The sequence below is a fragment of the Podarcis muralis genome, chromosome 6, assembly GCF_964188315.1.
Source record: "Podarcis muralis chromosome 6, rPodMur119.hap1.1, whole genome shotgun sequence".
Lineage (NCBI taxonomy): Eukaryota > Metazoa > Chordata > Lepidosauria > Squamata > Lacertidae > Podarcis > Podarcis muralis.
Window position 1 is genome coordinate 71,034,037 of NC_135660.1, and position 20,547 is coordinate 71,054,583.

General features: G+C 43.1%; 1 protein-coding gene and 1 long non-coding RNA gene across 3 annotated transcripts in view; one reads left to right on the forward strand and one right to left on the reverse strand.

Moving 5' to 3' along the window:
• The window catches only part of LOC114597196 (uncharacterized), a 5,019-nt gene extending 2,144 nt beyond the window's left edge, over positions 1-2,875 (forward strand). The window contains exon 3 of the long non-coding RNA XR_003706743.2: positions 2,285-2,875. This is a non-coding gene — a long non-coding RNA (uncharacterized LOC114597196). The remainder of the gene's footprint in view (positions 1-2,284) is intronic.
• The window catches only part of STOX1 (storkhead box 1), a 20,230-nt gene extending 952 nt beyond the window's left edge, over positions 1-19,278 (reverse strand). Inside the window, exons 1-4 of one of the 2 annotated variants that reach the window (XM_028729447.2) lie at positions 18,709-18,839; positions 17,574-17,665; positions 4,603-4,755; positions 398-2,702 (exon numbers count right to left, since the gene is read on the reverse strand). In XM_028729447.2, the coding sequence (XP_028585280.2) occupies positions 398-2,702; positions 4,603-4,735 (2,438 nt within the window). In that variant the 5' untranslated portion in view covers positions 4,736-4,755; positions 17,574-17,665; positions 18,709-18,839. Of the gene's footprint in view, positions 1-397; positions 2,703-4,602; positions 4,756-17,573; positions 17,666-18,708 lie in introns of both variants that reach the window. The other variant, XM_028729446.2, reaches the window with a different exon arrangement.
• Positions 19,279-20,547: the final 1,269 nt, after the last annotated feature.

Here is a 20,547-nt window from a genome sequence, read left to right on the forward strand (position 1 = left end):
TGACTGAATACAATCGCCTACCTTTGCCATTCAGAATTTGGTAGTGGTATACATGATTTGACCATTCATACACACATGTGACAATTAGAGCATTGTATTTAAAAGGTTGTTTAAGTGGGCAAAGGTATCCAAGCATTCATGAGGACTCCTTGCATTCAAGGACAAGGAAAATGCCATGTTTCATTATAGGACTGTGCTTTCCCAGCCTTGCAAGGTCCTGAAAGGCCCATGTGAACAGAGTTGAGAGTTATCTATGCCAATAGGCAATCTGCATTTTCCAGTGCACAGCTGAAGGCCCTGTTAAAAAACCCCTTAAAGTACGATTCACATATGTGTACAAGAAATACCATTAACATTCTTTGTGTTTAAGAAAGTCACTTGTAACAGTTGTTCTTACCTTGGAGAATCTATCCCGCTGTCTCCTGTTATGCTGTGGTTTCCCGTCCCTTCCAAGTGGTTTTGCTCATACTGGACACACTGATCTAGAACTGCAGCATCAGTTTTATCCAACAAATGTTGCTTTCTCGTATCATTTGTCTTAATTTCCCAGCCTTTTGGTGGCAGCATCAAGGATGCTAATTTTCCACCCACTTCATTTACTGACTTCTGCCAAACTCTGGTCTCTGCCTCATGCACATCATAGAAATCAAACAAACAGGGTTCAGCAGTATCAGGTGTCTGCCCACGTTCATAAACATCCTCTCGCTCTTCATTGCTTTTGTAGGCAAACTGAGATAGCTGGTGGCACACACAACTTCCTCCTTCTAGGCTCATCTTCTGATACTCTTTTAAGCTATCCTTAGATCTAGAAAAACCAAGGAATTCATTTTCTTCACACTCACAGGGACCAACCCCGTCTGTATCAATTCTGTACCTTGAGAAATGAGAATTAACATTTCCATTTCCCAACACAGTTGAGCTCAGTTCTTGTTCTATGCTGTTCCACTTCCCTGTATCTGAAGAATTATATGGGAGTTGGCTGGATTGCAGCTTGGACAAATCCACATCATGTTGCTCTTCATCACCATGATATAGAGAACTACAAGTGTTACCATCATCCAATTCTTGATACGGAGTCGGTTTATCATAAGTGAATCTTTCATTTTGTGGGTTAACAGACTCAAGCCATTTGTTCATGTTAGTACACTCACTCTTTAAATTGTCATTTTGTCTGTGAGCAACAATATTTTCAGATTGTTTAAATTGTTGAGCATCTGCCTCACTGGGAAGATGGGTATCAGTTAGTTGGTGTGCTGTTTGACCCAGCAAGCCAGTTTGATCACACTGGTGAGTTTGACTGGAGTTCTGAGGATGCATTTTCTCCACTACTGCTTCATCCACAAATGCAGCAGAAGTGTTAGACACTGCCTGCATCTCCATACTTTTTGGGGCTGCCCTTCTATGCAAATTACCTTTGCCAGCTGCACTTTCCTCCAGACAACTATATTTGACTTCTTTTTGTAAAACCTTGCATTGTAGGTAATTTAACTGTTTCATTTTGTCGTCTTCAGCATCACATTTGATGCTGACTGACTGCTTAGCTTTACAGTCCACGGTTCTTGAGGAATCCAGAGACCAGGACTGTGGGAAATTCTTCTCTGATCTTGGAGCTCCGAACTTTACATCGTAGTTTTTCTGACTCCTATGTCCTTTCGCTGACCTATTCCCTTTACAAGAAATATCTTTAAATGGATTGGTAACTTCTTTTTTGTATATAAAGTGAGATTCAACGTTGATTGCATCCTCACACAACTGCTGATTGCAAACTATAGTTTCATTTGTAATACAAGATGATGGATGTTCAATGCAGTTTTCCAGTTTGCTATTAGCTGGTATTTGGTCATCACTTTTAAACTCCCTTGATGACTTATTAACGTGCTTTTCTTTGTTGGACTGCAGTTTCTTGCGATGCTTTGCAGCTTTATTTTGTTTTTTCTGAGTGAACCCTTTGGGAAGATGTTTGTGTTTCATTGTCAACACTTCTGTAGAGGTTCCTTTACTGATATATTTTTTCTGCTCCTCTATTTTCTGCATCAGTGCAGTGTGCTTGGTTAAGTTGTCGACAGTCAGCACAGGGTTGATGCGTTTGATAATTTCATGTTCAACATCACGTGGGATATTATCCAAATTATCTTCATCCCTGACTGGCCATTCTTCAGGAGGAAACTGGGCGGAAAATGAAGTGTGCACTTTTTTTGGTTTTTCTTTCTTGGAAGTGTTGCGCCAGAAAAGGCTAAGACCGAACTTCTTAATCTTCTCCTTCTCTTTCCCCGACTGCATATAGTGAGCAGCTCCACAAGAACGGTTCTCAACAAGTGTATTGGTGGCCTGATTCTGAACTGAAAATCTGGATTCACAAGACCCTTTTTGACTTTTCCCAATAGGCTGAGGGCTGACATGTTGCTCATTGACTGCAGTCTGCCCAGGGAAACAATGGCAGGATCTGCAATGGGATGCAATAGGGAAATTATTTTGTAGAAGTTCTGCAGCATCTTCCACGCTTACAAGGTATGTAACAGAAGGCTCTTGAGGGCAATTATCTTCCAAAAGGACCCTCTTGTTGTTTTTCATAGCATTATTACAGATAAAATATGTATTTGGGGTCACTATGAAATATCCTTCCCCAGTGTGATATATCTTCCGTTCTTTAATTAGCATCCCAAGTGTACTATATAGAATATCATGCGTGGGAGTTGCAATACCTAGAATAAAAGGGATGATAGTATAATATTAGTCATTTCTGTGGCATAGTCAATATGAAAAATAGTTTATAACTCTTACCACATTTCTGGGTCAGAACAAATTTATGCTGTAAACCACTGTTATAGCCTGCTCCAGTGTGTGCTTTCTCAGAAGAAATTACTGTTGTGTTTTATGGGAATCATTCCTGAGTAAGTGTACATACAACTGCAGCCCCAATATTTTTCCAAATGGAAAGGGGGGGGGGGATTGCTTACAGCTAACTGATTTCTGACTTTAACTTATTCATATGGATGCACCATAGATTTTTATATGGAACAATTGTCTTCCTTTAATGCTAAAGGCAATATGCCTTCTCCTGGTTGGACAAGAGGGGGCAGCAAATACACACTAAAGGGGTTGCTTCAAAACATGAACAATAAAATACTCATTTAGAATGCTTCCAAACCGAAGGTTTTTCAAATGCGTGACCTGCAGACAAAATCCGTCATCAATCCTTACAGGCTCATTGGAGTCCCCAGCATGGCTAGTGAAACCCCTCCCACACAAATTACTGAGCCATTTTTAGGGTTAAGAAGCAAACACGCTTAGTAGGGCAAAGGGGGCTTACTCAGCATTGACATCCTACAATTCCCTTCAGATTAGTAGCAAATTTTGACTCAAGAGTGTGAGCAGTACATTGCAGTACAACAAAGCAAAGCGAAGTGCAGAATTGGCAGTTTACCAATATATTTGCAGCCAAGAAAAGTGCTTGGACCCAAAAGTGGAAGTGCAGTCATGTTCTGATTTCTGCCACAGTCCAGGAGGGAAAGGCGCATTCTGCACAGATGTAGCTAAACTCATTGTTTTAATATGAGCCACCTCCCACAACTTCATTTTCCTCAATTAGACTAAGCAAAAGGCAAGTTTACCGCTCCAGTTCAGCAAAGGGTGATTTGTAAAGGTGAAGCCTCATAACATCCATTTATTTGTAAATCAGCAAACTGCCTGCAATTACCATGTGTGGGACATACATGGAAGGAAGACTGACACAGGAGTCTCTTGTGGGGAGGTCCTTGCATGCTCTCCATGCTGCAGACACAAAGTGTACAAGGGCAGGCCATTAAGTGCTGGTATTTACCGCTGTCTCCAGCATGCTACTTTTGCCACACAGAATGGCTGCCATTCATTCTGATGAGGGGGAAGTAAAAAGAGGTGTATGGATCTGCTCCATCTCTAGTGGTTTCAGCCGCTGAGAATCAACCCATCTCATATCTGCACTGCTTCATCCTGGGTTCTGTTTCTCACTCATGCTAAAGCTGGGGTAGGGGAACACAACCTGTGGCCCCCCAGATGTTGTTAAACTACAGCTCCCATCTCTGACCATTGGCTGCGCTGGCTGCAGCTGATAGGAGATGAAATCCAACAAAGTATGGAGGGACGCAGGCTTTTCATTCCTGTGCTCAAGTGTGAAGGAAAGTTGGGTGCTGCCTAATGAGGGATCTTTTTTAAAAAAAGAAAATCACACACACTAAAGACTACTTATATGTTTTTGGATGTAAATATAATATACTGAAAATGGAAAGTGTTACTGTGACAAACACATGCATCATGTAGGTTTGCTCATCTGGTATATTCTTTGCCCACATTGTTTTCACACAACCATCTTTATGCTCCTGATATCTAATTCCCCCCAACCCCCATGAATTTGGATGACTGCAAGCTGGCAGCCCAGATTTGTAATGCAGTGTGAGTTAGAACACTTAGATCCTGTGTTTTGTTTTTCATCTGCTGATTTACAAAGGGAATTCTAATTGCTTTCCTGGTCCCAGACAGCATGCATTCTTTCACTCTGCTAGCTGCAAACCCCCTTGAGTCCAATGTTTATGTGAAGTGTCAACAACCCATGATTTAACAGATTACCTGGGTAATGTTTCCCCAGCTGATCCAGTAAGGTTTCCTGTGTAACGGTAAGTTGAGCTGCATTCATATCAGATATAGCACAACACAAGACTTCTGCCAAAGGAACGAACTGGGACTGTGAAATGGGATTCATGTGCACTGGAGATACATCACCTAAAAGGAATAGAGAGGGGTGGGAGGAAAAAGAAATGAACTTCCTTTCTACTTTGGAATACAGTATTTCTCTCCCCCCCCCCCATTGCCCTTTCAAAATGTTGGCTTCTTTTAGCTTCAGCATGATGGATAAATGATCATAGTTCTAAAGAAATAAAAACCATTTTAGCAATTATTAGCTCAAAAACAAACATCTTGAAGCATGTTAAGCAGATGCTGCAGGCAGATATGTGTCTTCGGATGCTTAGACTATCACTTAAGTTCTCTGGTTTCTCCCCAAATGCATACCATATGTAGTGAAAACACTAAGTTTCCCTTGGAACTATGTGAAACACTCAGTCTGTTTAAACATTTTAGAAGGTGTTACAGGACTCTTCCCAAGACATTTATGCGATTCAATGAGTAATGCAATATAATTGAGGTTTAAATTAAATGTAGCCTACTCAAAACAGCTGTCTTGTGTTACAGCCAGGGCAAGAAAAGGTCTCTTTAGGATTATTTTCTCTTTAAGTCAACAAAATAAACAACAGTCCCTTTTGAAGAAGTTGTTAAACACTTCTTGACCTCTGTTTTACAACTGCAATGGTTCTGTTTAACAGAATGTGTTTAGAGAAGTTCCTAAGAATTTCCTCTATGACGTTGCTAAGCTACTACCAGCAGGTGTATAAATCAGTGTCAGCTTGCTTTGTGTGGAACGGGAATTCAAGAAAAAAAACCACTGTGAATAGTATAACATTGGTGCTAGTTACTGTAAATGGAAAAGCTGGCTTCACAGTTTCTTGCAAAGCACACCTTAAAAAGGCTATTTTCTATCTTTGACAGTATTACAAAGTTAGTTTTCCAGGAAAAGCCAAGGTTCCAAACAAAAGGTAGACCAGCATCAGCATGTATGGTAGACTAATTTATTCCCAATGACGCTTCTCTCGGGCTATTGTTAACACATTGCTCAAGCCCTCATATTTTTCAGCTTAACAAACACAGCAGGACCCATCATGAAAGGGCATCTTGAAAGATCAAGATTATCCATCTGTTTATAAAGGTTAATCTACACAAATGAATTGTATAGGGGATAAACACACACATCACAACAGTTGGGGTCATTGTTCATATCCATAGCTATTTTGGATTGCAAACACTTTGAGTAGGATGCACCTAACAAGTCCCATCAGCAGAAACCCTGCATGAGGGCTTCTGTTTGCACAAGTCTGTACCACCAGCTTTCAGAAGTACCATCTTTACTTAGAAAGTATTCCACTCACTGGTGTATCCACAAATCTAGTTTGGTGTCTGTACAAATGTGAACCTAAAGTCATATCTCTGCTTCAACAATCCTATAAATATGTTGACCTGGCACCAGAAACCCATGCACCTAGCAATTCTTGGTTGGTTACCAACAGGAATATAGTGCTTACCATTCTGTGGTGGCAGAAATGAAACACACCTCCTGGCATGGCACTTCTCATAACAATATATTTAAAGCTTAACAAAAATATTTGTTTTGGCCCAGAACAAAGGAACCTGGCACCCATCAGGTACAGCAAATGCAAGCCCCATTGATTGCAAAAATACAGCTCAACTTCTACAGTGAGCAAAGTAACTTTAAAAAAAAAAGAACTTCACAAACTCCAGCCTAGGCAACCTGCCAAAAATTCATGTATTATTGACCCTCAAATGATTTTACCAGTCTACTCAAACACAGATAATTGTTTACACATGCGAAATCTGAGAACGCATTTTCAGAGCATATACCGGAACTCAATGTGGGAAAGTCATCTGCAATACAAGAGTCAGATAACAAAACATAGGGAACAAAAAGTCTCCAGATACGCTTCACCAACATAAAAAGATGTTTTGTTCTGTCCTTGTAACTTGAGTGTTGCTGGATTAATGGTGCCTTCACTGGGCAGGTAGCACATTTCTGTCTTCCCTTCAACATTCCAATTCAGATGTAGAGGGAGTCGGCGCAAATCTGTTATGGTCAACAGATCTGCTGTACACTAGAGCTCAACTTTAACTTAAGGTTATTAAAGCTGAACATACTTCGTAGTTCACAATACTGATTATGCTTAGGAGTAAATTACAGGAGACTTGGAAGATCTAGAACTGCATCTCACAACAGTTTGTTTTTTACTTTATAGCAGCCACAGAGGCGGTGTGTGAGAATTTATCTATTTATTTATAAAAGTTTTTGTTCGCTTCCCTTGCACTAAATTATCTTCCTCCAAAAAGCAGCTGCTGTGTTTGCGCCCAGCAAACAGTATACACGTCTTCTCAGAAGTAACTACCATTGTTTTAAATAAGGTTTACTTCCAGGTAAGTGTGCAGCCTAAATCAGTTTTCAGCAGCAGCACAAAGATAAATAGGTCATTTTCATTCAGCTATCACAGGCTTCCTCAACTTCAGCCCTCCAGATGTTTTGAGACTACAATTCCGATCATCCCTAACCACTGGTCCTGCTAGCTAGGGATCATGGGAGTTGTAGGCCAAAAACATCTGGAGGGCCAAAGTTGAGGAAGCCTGAGCTATCACGACTCCAACATCTCTTTCCTGGCTAGGAACTACCAGTCCAGACTCTATTAATGCATAAGTGAATTTAGGATTTCTTGTCCCAGGTACATCACTTTTAATTGAGTCATGTTTTCCATTTTAATACCCATTTACCCAATTTTAAGAGATTCTTTCGAGCACCTCCCTTATGCACTGAGTGGTAATGAGGACAAGCAACTTTTCTCGAAAAAGAAAAGGAAGCAAGCGGACACTACCAGAGAGCCACAGCTAGATTGTATGTGTGAGGAATAAATATAGCCCTAGCCATTAGAAATTAACGGCGAATTCTAACAAGTTTTGCAATGTAGTGGTGAGATTCCCAAGTCACATAACAGAACGGTTTGCTAATTATGTCATTTGGACCACTGCAAAACAATAAATGCTTAGAGAAATATAAGCTCCGGCCAGATGGTAACTGGAACCATCAGTGGCAACTTGACATTATAAGCTGAAAGGTGGAACACTCCCTGTTAAAAGGGCAGGATGATTTTAGTGAATGATCACTTTTAGTGTGCCGCTATTGATCTTAACTTTTGTATTTGCATGAACCGTATTTGTGTTAATTTTACTGCTGCAAATCACTCTGACTTGGGTAGAAAATGGCAAATAAAATAAATATATAATAAATACATGGTGGTGGGAGTGAAGTGGTAGATTGTCAACCAATTACAAAGCAAGACATGTTGCGAGGGTGTGTATTTCTGTTTTTGGCCCAGATAATCTATATTTTGTAAAGCGTCCACCCCACTGAAAGCAATGAGGGAGAACTGACTATGACAGCGTCAATGTGGTGTAGTTGATGAGCCCAATCCTGAAGCCTCTTGGAGGAATGAAGAGACTCCTTTGATTCCAGCCCACAGAATGTCATTCCAGGCCCTCATGTTAGCTACTGCAGGCAATGCCAGAGGAGCTTTTCGTGGGTGTAGTAGATGTCCCTTGCCCTCCTGGGCAAAGCTCCTTTCCACCAGTGGAGAGGCATTTCTGCCTTATCCTAACACTCTCCAGCAAGCTTTGAATCTTAGGGAAAGGATGGCTCTGTAAAGTGTAGCTTCCTCTTTCTTGTTTTTAAATTGGCTGTAGCATTTGTATAACTTTGTGAAATTGCGTTTTGTGCATTGTATCTTTTGAGGAGGTGGTGCTTCTATTTATTTATATCGACATCAGAATTAATAGTTTATTCCTTACAGGACCAGCTTCCTGGGGTGGGGGGTTACGACTGAAGATCAGGATGGGGCACAAACTTGACAATGTCCTCCTTTCTTCCAAAAATGCTCCATTCTACACAAGACCTCTGCCCGTTTGCCTCTAGTTCTTCCACTGCCCCAGTTCTTCTAACACAATGTTTTGCATTGCACTCAAATCCAAAGATTAGGGACGAGGGTGGCGCTGTGGGTAAAACCTCAGCACCTAGGACTTGCCGATCGTCAGGTCGGTGCTTCGAATCCCCGCGGCGGGGTGCGCTCCCGTCGTTCGGTCCCAGCGCCTGCCAACCTAGCAGTTCGAAAGCACCCGTCGTTCGGACCCAGCGCCTGCCAACCTAGCAGTTCGAAAGCACCCCCGGGTGCAAGTAGATAAATAGGGACCGCTTACTAGCGGGAAGGTAAACGGCGTTCCGTGTGCTGTGCTGGCTCGCCAGAGCAGCGATGTCACGCTGGCCACGTGACCCGGAAGTGTCTGCGGACAGCGCTGGCTCCCGGCCTATAGAGTGAGATGAGCGCACAACCCTAGAGTCTGGCAAGACTGGCCCCTACGGGCAGGGGTACCTTTACCTTTACCAAATCCAAATAAAGTCACACTATGAGGTCCCATTGAACTTAATGGGACATATAACAGCAGCAAGTAACAGGTCCTCCTGATTTCAATTGTATATTAAGCTTTCTTTGGATTTGGGCCACATTTAATTAGTATTTTAATAATGTAGCAAGTCTTCTTTTGAATTTGTAACTCAAAGAGCTTCACGAATGAGGAATCATATTAAATAGAAGCTCCAAGTCTCCCAATTGGCTAGGAGTTTTAAATGAAGCTGTAAATTCTTCCAGGCCAGTTTAGGTCCTGGGCATTCCATTGGTGATCACTGTTAGGACTTTCCTGCAGCAACTTGCTGGACCGAATCACTGCAACCTTGCCCTCCTTCCTGCTCTGCCTGTCACTCATTCTACTGCTTAACTGCTGCCTTGGACTTCAACTTTGTAGAGTCCATTTGCTTAGGGTAAATGGCAAACCCCAAAATTCCTGCTTATGAGCTTCCTTCCCACTACATTCTCTTCACTGCTGCAGTGTTTGGTTAGCTGCTACATAAGTTAGGTTTGACTTCAGTTTCATGTAAACCGCTTAGTTTTCATGATTATAAATCTTGTTAAATTAAAAAAAAATAAAAATTGGCACCAGATCATCCAAGTAAATTAAAATAACCAAAACCTTCTACTGTACCATGACATAACTGGATTCGATGACTTATAAAGCACCATGTATTAGATAAGGATGCTTTTGCAATCATTTTGGTTATTAAAGTTGTGATAAAAGAAGTATGAGAATGAAGCTTAATCGATTACAGTGGTACCTCTGGATGCGAACGGGATCAATTCCAGAGCCCCATTCGCATCCTGAAGCGAGCATAGGACATGACTGCACATCTGCGCGTGCCGCGTTTTGCCGCTTCCGCGCGTGACATCATTTTGAGCGTTTGCGCATGCGTGAGTGGTGAAGCCCGGAGTAACGCGCTTCGTTACTTCTGGGTCACCGCGGAGCACAACCCAAAAATATTTAAGCTGAAGCGTATTCATCCCGAGGTATGACTGTACTTGGGCATCTCTGCTCAGTTAAACAACTACCTTGACCACTGTTCAATTGCTTGCTTGAATGTATTTATGCTTAATTCCACATTTTTAGATTACATCAACATATGATGGCATGTCATCGTGCTGCAGATTGCAACACACACTTAGTCCTTTATTAACTCATCTGCTAATTAAAAGGGGGAGAGAGAAAAGGTGCAATGAGAGTATTCACAGATCTGTCCGGCAGTGATAGGCGATTTATTAGGTGACTGGCTTTCTCTTGCCTCACCAGTCAAATGGATCAAATAAATCCTTATACTCCATTAACAGGAGTATAGGATTAACTCAGGATTTAAATAGGTGAATAATGACTGATGCCAATTCCATCTCAAAGTTAATTTCCAACCAACCAACCCCCATTTACTTTTTTAAGACCATGGCTTTCATCCCCACCCCACCCCCGGCCACCTCTCCCTGTGGCCAAAACTGGTTAGTTTTGTTTTATTTCAAACCAAGAAGCACAGATTTAAAACAAACTCCCTACTCTGTTAATTGTCACAGGATGTTGTTCTTGCCAACAGCATAAAGAGAAGGTTCAGATCGATTCAGGAGCTTAAGCAGTATGTTACGATGTAGTATACCTCTTAAGTTCCACATGGTGTGAACAAACAGGGTTGGTTGTTTTCGTTTTGACCTGCTTGCAGGCCTTCCCTGGCTAGTCTTTTAATGAGGCAGAAGCAACCAGCATTAGCAAAAGTATTTGGAAGACTGTTTCAGCAACTATTTGATCCATTACAAGGATATTTTGTGGATTTCAGACGATGTTTTTCATAAGAGTATCATTAAAACGTACGAATGCATGAAATGATTATGAATGGTTTTCAAAACAAAAGAGGACTTCTTAAGTCCAGCATTAATGGGCCATGAGTTTTCAAACCTATGCTCGTTTGCCAGGTGGGTTCAAAACACGGATGAAAGGCAGGCAGTCATGGAAGGAATCCAAGCAGCACAAAAACACACAACCGTCTGCTCATTTGCCATCCCCCATTAAGCTCATGCGGTATTGGTAGACGACACGTCCCACGGAACAAGTGGCTAGAACAAGTTTCATGAATATTTCGGCATTTAAGCAAAGCTCAGGTGTGCTGCTAAAAAAACACACATTTCCCTTGCATTTTAACATCCCAATGTAATGCTCCTGACTGCACGTGCTGCCCAAATATTCAAAATGATGATATACATTTTAATTTCCCATTGCCAAAGCTGTCGCTTTCCCTCATTATCAATTACTTCTTTCTTACCCCCACCCCCCGTTACCCCCCTATTACTTGTTTTATGGTGGTTTTTTTAACTATTGCAGAAAATGCCATAAAATTTAAAAGGTGGCCACTGGCAAAATCTTATTTCAAACAGAAATTATGAAAGATGAATATTTAAAAACTGGCACTGAAATTGAATCAATCACTGCCAGTGCTACTTGGACCAGGGAGGGGGCCGTTTCTGAACCTGTTCCCAACTTTGAAACCAAACCAAGCCAGCATTACAGTTGTTTACTAACAACAAGCCTTTGTGGCATATAGCACCAATTTCACTATTACCGGTAAGCGTAACATATCACAAACATCATCTATTATCAATAACCTAAACCCAGCACTAATTACAGGGTCACTAGTTGACATCCGTTAATTTTCTGCCTTTTAATTATTATCCTCTGTAGATAAAGGTTTAATTTCAAGACCAGACAATTAAAAGGTGGTTAATTCTTAACCAGGTGAAAATTTTCTCAGTTCCTTTAACAGAAGGGCAAAGAACTGGTTCATGAACATATAAATATTCCCCACAAATAGTGGCTAGGATCTAAAGTGTTATGGGATAAGGTATCTTCTGGCACCCCTTCCAACCTTGGTTCTCGTGCTCCCCCAAAACAAACTGAAAGTTGGGGGACCCTCAAAAGTTCAGTGCAACACAATGGGCTGCAGTCAAAAAGGGAAGCTGGATTTAAATGCAGAGATTTAAATTATGTTTAGAGGACGCTCCCCCATTTACACAATTTTCACTTTTGCATGCAGGGGACCAGAACATAACCCCCACATAAGTGGGGGGATGCCTGTACTGCAGGAAACAGTGTGCTGCACAATCTTTCTCTCTTTTTTAGCTAATTAATTTCTTATTTTAATTTATATTCCTCTCCTCCAAGAAGCTAGAAATGGCACACACGGTTTCCTCCTCCCCATTACCATTTTATCCTCATAGCAGCCCTGTAAGAAAGGCTACCCTGAGAGGTGATGAATGGCCCATGGTCACCCAGTGAGCTTCATGGCCAAGTGGAGAGTTGCACTTGGGCCTCCCTAATTACTGCTGTACTTTCACTCCAAGAAAACAAAGGAGACTGAGAGAGGCCGTGCTACATAACTCACTGTTTTCCCCTCAACTCAAGAAAGGTTATCTGGTGCCACTAAGGTTGTATCAAAAGACGGCTAGCTTATGTAACCACTAAGCACATTACTGGTTGCTTTTCTGTGAGGACCCCTATTTCTATCGTTCCATGTCAAATATTTTATGAGAGCTCCACCACACACACAGAGTATGCTTAGGCACATTGTTCTGTGGCTCTGCTGCAGCCCTCAGGAAATCAGTTTGGCACAAGTAAATTGTGATCTAGTCCTGGGCAAGGCAAAGGAACTGTGTGTGTGGTTAGCAATCATATGAACCAGTCCTAATTCTGAATAGGACTAAGAAAGCGTAGCAGAATAGGAAAATGAAGCACAAGCCATCTCACAGGAATGATATCTTTTAAATTACTGTGTCAGCAACTGAAAGGGGCCATTGATTTTTGAAGAAACCTAAAACCAAAGTACTCCAGAGGATATGCAGGAATACCTAGAACACGATACCAAGCAATAGCTAAAACGAGGAAGGAAGGATTATTTGGGCTCAGCAATCAAAATATGAGGCACAAAAGTCAGCGGCAAACGATTGTGTTCCTGAAGCTCGTATATAACATAGGCCTTGTTCTTGCCCTTAAGGATATATTTGGGGTGGGGGTGGTTAGTGAAAGGAAACACAGGTTTAAATTGAAACCATTTCACTCAAAGCCCAGCAAACATATGGAACACGTTATAAGGTAAAAGCCACAAGGGCAAGTCACAGGAACGTGTTCAACAGGCAACTGGATGTTTTATGGAATGAGGCAGGAATGAAAGACATCACAGGGAGCAGGAAAACACAAAGGAACAGATGTAAGAGTAGGAGATGGCTTACTGGGCCAAAGGAGTCTGTCCTGTGTAGCTTGGTATGCAGCTCTAATGTTAGTCCTGAGCTTTGAAAGCACAATATTTTCAACTGTTGTAAAATTAAAAGTGTGGGGAAAGCACCTTGGCTTGGCTTGCCTGGACAGCAGCGGAATGTCCTGCACAAATCCTATTCTTGTAGACAGGAATGCCACAAGAGCATCGTAATGAGGCTTGCACAGGAGAACTTCTCTGTGGATATCGCCATGGCCCACAAAACATAAAAAACAAAGCAGTATTAGAAATAAGCCAGGCACGTTTTGCGACTGGTGCGGGTCCAATTGCAACCATGTGGAGATCTCTGGATGCCAGGTTGACATCTCCATCTGGCTGGCCCCTCCAGCTTTCTTAAGCAGGTTAGCAGAAGAGCTTATTTATTGCATTTATATCCCACTTTTTCTCCAAAGAGTACATGGCTCACCCCCACTTCTCAGTTAATCCCTACAACGACCCTGTGAGGTATCTTAATAGGCTGTGATTGGCCCAAGGTCACTCAGAGAGCTTAATGACTGAGTGGGGATTTGAACCCTGATCTCCCACGTCCTAGTCTGGCACTCTAACCACTACACCACACTTGCTTCCTAGAGTACTTCTGCTATGGGGCAGCTATATAAATTACGCAGTAAATAAACATGGGGAAAGCAACATGTCACTTAGAGAAGGATCTGAAATATTTTCCTTGAAGCTTGAATTTGTTTTATTCTGTATTGTTTTATTTGATGTTTTAATGTGCTGTAAACCGCTTTGAGATTTTGTCTTTAAATTACAAAGCGATATAGAAATTTATTATTATCATAGTTAAGAAGAAGAAGAAGAAGAAGAAGAAGAAGAAGAAGAAGAAGAAGAAGAAGAAGCAGCAGCAGCAGCAGCAGCAGCAGCAGCAGCAGCAGCATTATTGGGGGAATGGTGCCTAAACAATAACCCAGGTTTAAGGTGCCATTTGGCAATTAGCTTATCTATCTGAGCTTCTAACACTGAAACAAAGGTATTGCCAGCAGGGCTCTGCAATTTTGAGGTCCTTGTGGTTTCTTTTTCCTTAACTTTCTGGAAGCTATGCACTCTGCCTTTCTAGTGCAGAACTTCATATCTTCCCATTTTAAAAGGGATGTAGAAGTAGAAATATTATCCTTCTGTGCAAAGCTACACTCCCAGTACATTACGCAGGTGCTGGCTATCATGCCACTGGCACTGGACCAAGATGGGGCTATGAAGAATAAAACAGGGAGGGGGGCACACTATCGTCTGGAAGGGCCCTGAAAGGACTCTCACTGGATAAACAGCTCTCAGCTTTCACTTCTGTAGAAAGTTATTGTTCCGATTTTTCCTGTGCGAGTGTTAATAATTACCACTTTATAAGCTGAGGTAGTTTGTTGTAATATGTATACACCTCAGATCCACAGGCTCAAACAAGCCTGTAAATTGACATAAAACTAGGATATTGCTTAATGATTAACTGCTGTGCATAACACATCTGTTACCTAAATTTTCTAAGACCACTCTACGGACTGCCACATTACCATGTCAAAAGTGATCCGAGATAATCAGTAATCCAAACTCCAAAGCACCCTTCTCTGTGCTTTGTTAAGGGAAGCCTCAGTATAGTAATGTAATCTAGGGGTCGGCAAGGCTTACTGGGCATGGGCCGGATCACTCCCGCAGAGATCCTCCATGGACTGGACCGGTGCAGTGTAACGCCAGAAATCGCATCTGCGCATGTCCACGGCGCCATAAATCGCTTCTATGCATGCCCAGATGCCGAAAATCTGGAGCCGTGGAAGAGAGTCCCCACATTGCGCTGGTTTAGTGAAGCGCACGGGGACTTGCTGAGCAGGCGGCTCGGTTTGGGGGTGGCTCGTTAGCCGGTTAAACAGCCTCCATGGGCCACTTCCGGCCCATGGGCCTTAGGTTGCCTACCCCTGCTATAATCCAACTGTAATTTGTTATGGACATGCATGTGTGAAAATATTCATGTTGCAATAAAATAAAAGGTAAAGGGACCCCTGACCATTAGGTCCAGTCGTGACCGACTCTGGGGTTGCGGCGCTCATCTCGCTTTATTGGCTGAGGGAGCCGGCGTACAGCTTCTGGGTCATGTGGCCAGCATGACTAAGCCACTTCTGGCGAACCAGAGCAGCGCACGGAAACACCGTTTACCTTACCACCGGAGCGGTACCGATTTATCTACTTGCACTTTGACATGCTTTCGAACTGCTAGGTTGGCAGGAGCAGGGACCAAGCAACGGGAGCTGACCCCGTCCGTTTACCTTCCCGCCAGAGCGGTACCTATTTATCTACTTGCACTTTGACGTGCTTTCGAACTGCTACGTTGGCAGGAGCAGGGACCAAGCAACGGGAGCTGACCCCGTCGCAGGGATTCGAACCACCGACCTTCTGATCAGCAAGTCCTAGGCTCTGTGGTTTAACCCACAGCGCCACCCATGTCCCTTGCAATAAAATACCTATTGACTAATGAAAACACCACAAAGGGTAAAAGGGTAGCTGTTTCTTGCATGTAACAGATAAAGAAAAAGAGAAAATATTCTAGCACACAGGCAAGAAGATAGGTAAATCTTTCTCAAGTGACATGGGGAAGAAATCAGTGTAACTCTTAAGGAGATTATTCATTTAAAAATGAAGCCTTGTAGTGGAAAAGTATTGGTGCCTCTGTTGTGCTTTAAGTTGTCTCACCTCATCATTCTATATATAGGGGTTCACTGCTCACTGACCTTGCCACCTTCTAGTCTGACTCCAGAACTGGCCATTCTTACATACTTGTTGCATAGAATGATAAATGTGAAGCACTTAATAGTTGGCATTTTTCTTAAGAATGTTCGTGATGTTATTACAATATTAGGAAACTCCTACAGATATGATTAGCCAGAGATTCTACCAATATCAACCTCAACCTTATTAAGATGGTAATCAGAGGCTGAAGCAAGGAAGTAAGGAGGAGAATAACTCCCAAATAATCAAGGCACTTTTGCCTCATCCTGTTTCATCTGGACATAAGAAGTCACACAAGAGCATCACCAGTACAGTTCTTGAAACTCATTCATTCTACATTAACAAACTAAGATAAACAAAGTTGTAGAATTAGGCAAGAAACCTGGAAATACTAACTTTCAGCTACTTTAATTGGGAAAGTTTTTTTTTAAAACAAAGGATGCTGTGCAATCGTCTTCTCAGTGGATTTTCAGCACTTGAATATGAGACCACTTGCAAGAAATTCCTGAACAGCTAACACTGAAGGAATTGTATTACTTGGCGGTTAACTTCAGCAGGACTCTGTATGGGCACCAGAGTCTCCCATATGGATCCAATTGCAGGATCAAGGAGATAGCTGTTAAGTGAAAACTTACAACAATGTTTATAGAATTCTGCATTTGTAACCATTTCCTTTATATGTTGGCTTTACTTAATATGGCACCAAGAGTAACACACCAGAGGGTATGGCAGAATATTGCTACATTTATAGGAACAGTAATGTTTTCTCTACAATACTGGGTTTACTATGCACACAGGTGTCACCAAACTCATACAAGCTCCCCATTTTGCAGGGCCAAGGGAGATTAATATTCACCAAAGCGAAACCACACAAATATAAATATTTAAGTGTCTAGGTTTATGTAGGAAGTCTTAAAAAAATTCTTTTACTGAGGCGAGGCAAAAGATTGCTAACATCTCAGTGGTTAAAACAAGAATACTTTCATCCTGCTTGAATGCCTTTTTCTCTCTCTTTTCTTTAAAGAAGTTAGCTGTTTATCAAGAGGGCACATGAGTGCCCCCGGAGGAGCATATTTCTCTCTGAAATAAAAGACCCTTCCTCTTTTTCAATTAAAAAGCAGTATGCTCTCCCTAGCTCCACAGAGACAGCAAGAAAGGAACAGATTAACCTTCGGAGCGCCTACATTGTGTGACAAATCCTTGTTTACCCTCTCCCCACCCTCCATCTCCCTGCACACAATAGCATGACCGCAAGGTTCTTTCTGTGAGCTAAGGAACCCATTAGGTATAAGGCAATGAAGAGATTACAGTCAAAATGGCATCCCCAGCTGACAGGAAATATTGGAGGATTTTTGTTTGGTTTGGGGTTTTTTTAGCTTCAGATCACTTAAGCCTAAGAAGAAATGCCTAGTCCAGGTGCTCCTTTCTACTGGTTTCTTTATTTAATAAAACCTTGGTCCTCTAAGGGATAACAGCTTACTTCTTGCCCTATGTTTCTTTGCCAGAGTTACTGTAGTCAAGGGCTTCCCACCACACAGAAGGACAGGAGTTTGGAATTATGGAACGAAGGGGCTGAAAGAGAGAGAAAGGAAGCAATATTTTCTGAATGCATGCAGACCCCAGATGTATGCTTGGAGACTGTTTAAAAAGAATTTAGATAGTGAGCCGTTAACATGCAGTGCCTCATTAGGGCCATTCAGTCTACACTACCACAAACATACACAAGAGAGCGAGTTTTTAGTACCAGAGAAAGTATCACACACCACAGTGCATCACATAGGGATAGTCCCCATGTAGAGCAAATTCCACCTGGTAGCTGTATCAGGTTCATCAGTTCCAGCCAGCGTCCCTTGATGTTGCATTCCCAAATGTTATATAAGGTCTGTGTTCACTCTTCACACATTAACTGTTCATTACACATGCAGAAGGCACTACCTCTTAAAAAAACCCCTAATGCTTATCACTCATTTTTATAAGGGTTGTATCCAACACTGTGCATGGGGTCCCACTCTTGCAATGGGACTTCCCTTTTCTCTGCATGCAGAGAATTTGCTCCAGAGGGTCCTCTGGGAGAGAAACATTCCATCACAGAAGTGGAAGCCTTCTGCACAAGCAAAACAGCAGTGAGGTATACGACCCCACATGTAGCTGGAACATAAGTAGTCTCTCAACCAAGCCCTGGGCAGATCCAAACTCCTTAGCTTGGGCATGTTGGTCTAGCATCAGAAACCCTAAGACGAGAAAACTGGCTGCACACGAGTCTGGAGCTGGAGAAAAACACTCAGCATGTGCTCAAGACGCACTTCCTTACTATCACACGTGCTTTAGGGCTCAGAGCATCCTTAAACAAACAAAAAACCTGAAGGGCCCAGAATCAGCTTAAAGCAAAACCTGGCAAATAAAGAGTCCAGGTTTTGGTTGAATCCGGCAGAGAAAGGAACGGAGCCAGGATCGGACCCACAAGGTAAAGGGAGGAACCAAGAGAGAATCTGACGGAGCTTGGCACGCGCGCTGGCTTCTTTTCGGAGCCCCAGCTGCGCAGGTGATCTGGTGAAGCTGCGCCCCTGGCTTGGCCAGCCGGCTTGCTTTGCGCGCTCGCTCGCTCGCTCGCTTACCCACAGCCCTGATGAGGAAGCCCTTGGGCGGGCGCAGCGCCCTACGAAGCCAGGCGTCGCGGAGGAGCTGCAGCGGGGCGGCGGGGCCCTGCAGCAAGAGCACGCCGCCCCGCAGCCAGCCCTGCAGCCACACCCGCGACACGGCGCGCGCCAGACCGCCGTTCCAGTAGCAGGCGGCGTTGGCGCGCCGGAACGCCTGGAAGACGGCCGCGCCGCTCGCCTCGTCGCCGCAGCTCTCCGCCTCGGGCTCGCCCGGGGAAGCAGCCGCCGCCGCCGCCTCTTCTCCCTCCTCCTCGTGCTGCTGGTGCTGCTGCAGGCGGCGCAACACCAGGGCCAGAGAGCTCGGCGCCAGCTGCACGGCGCGCCGAGGCGGCCGCGACATCCTGGAGGTGCCTCAGGCTCTGCCCGTTATTCCCGCCGCTACTGCGGCCGCTACCAAGGGAACCGAGCCCTTCCTGGCAGGGGGCGGGGAAAGAGCGGGCCTGTCTCCACACGGTGGGCAGGGCCTGCCGGAGAGCCGCTGCTGCCGCCCGACCCCCCTGCCCGCCTCTGGAAATGGCAGGTCCTGCTCCCCTTCAGTCAGGCTCCAACCCTATGAGCGCGCGCGCGCGCCTGCCTGGGAACAAGCGCCGTTAAGTTGCGCTGAACATCCTCGTAGGGCCGTAGGCAAATGAGGTCGCGCGCACGTTTTCTTGCCAGGTTGCCAAAGGGCAGGTCCTCACCAGGGTCGGGTTGGTAGGGCTTCCTGAGGGAGGTTCTCAGCACTTGGGACCGAAAACCATCCAGGACCTTGTGCGCCAGTATATATATCATGCTTTAAAAACATGCAGCACCATCAGCCAATTTTTAGCTGTTCAAAGACCAAGGGTACTGCTAGAGTAGAAAGGGTCCTCGTCACAATACTTTGACACATCAGACATGCACAAAACAACACAAGTGATGCAGAATGGGCTAATGCTGGGAACAGAAATGTTTACGTACCTTCCTCATGACGAGATAATTGCATGTTCTTAGCTCCTTTTTTATTTCTCTGTGATTTTTGGAATTGGGAATTGTTTTTAAAGTGTTCGGCTGATTTGCAGAATACTTCAGCATTCTGAGCTGAACTTCAATTTAGTTGTTTGGGTTCTGTGAGCGTCCTTCCACCATGTTGGTTTTTTAAAGTATATATATATATTTAGTTGAGATTTTTACAGTTGAGTTTGAGAAAGAAGTGTTTTGTGATGACGACCATAATAAAAACTTTGTGTTGCTGTCACTCATATTTTTATATCCAGCTGGAAGATTACATTCTTGAAAAACCAGCATGCACATCTTACGCTCCAAAGCTTTTGCACTTTATTACATCTGCACTTCCATTAAATTAATCCCGTCCATTTAGGAAGCTATCGACATAGTACATTAGGATTTTAAAAGGATCTTTATATGAAATTGCTCACATTTTCTTACACAATAAGAAGCTTTAACAGCTGTTTAGTTGCAGGATATACTTAGTGGCATAAGGGTAAGTACTGATGTGTTACTCAACCATTCCTACTTCATTTATTATTTTTCTACCTACTTTTAACATCAAAACTAGATATGATAATATGCTGGGAGAAGAGTAAGAATGGGTGTGTTATTTGTCATCGCCGTCGCCCCCCCCGATTTTAAAATCATAATGCAACTCAAATAGAACAGACCCAGTTAACACTTGGGGGATGGGAGAGAAGCAGGGCATCTTTGCCTAGGTTGACAGTTAATTAAAACTATAGTCCTATGGGAATAAATCCCAGTGAACTGTGCAGTGAGATTTATTTCTGAGTAAACATGTATAGAATTGCACTGTAATCTTAACCA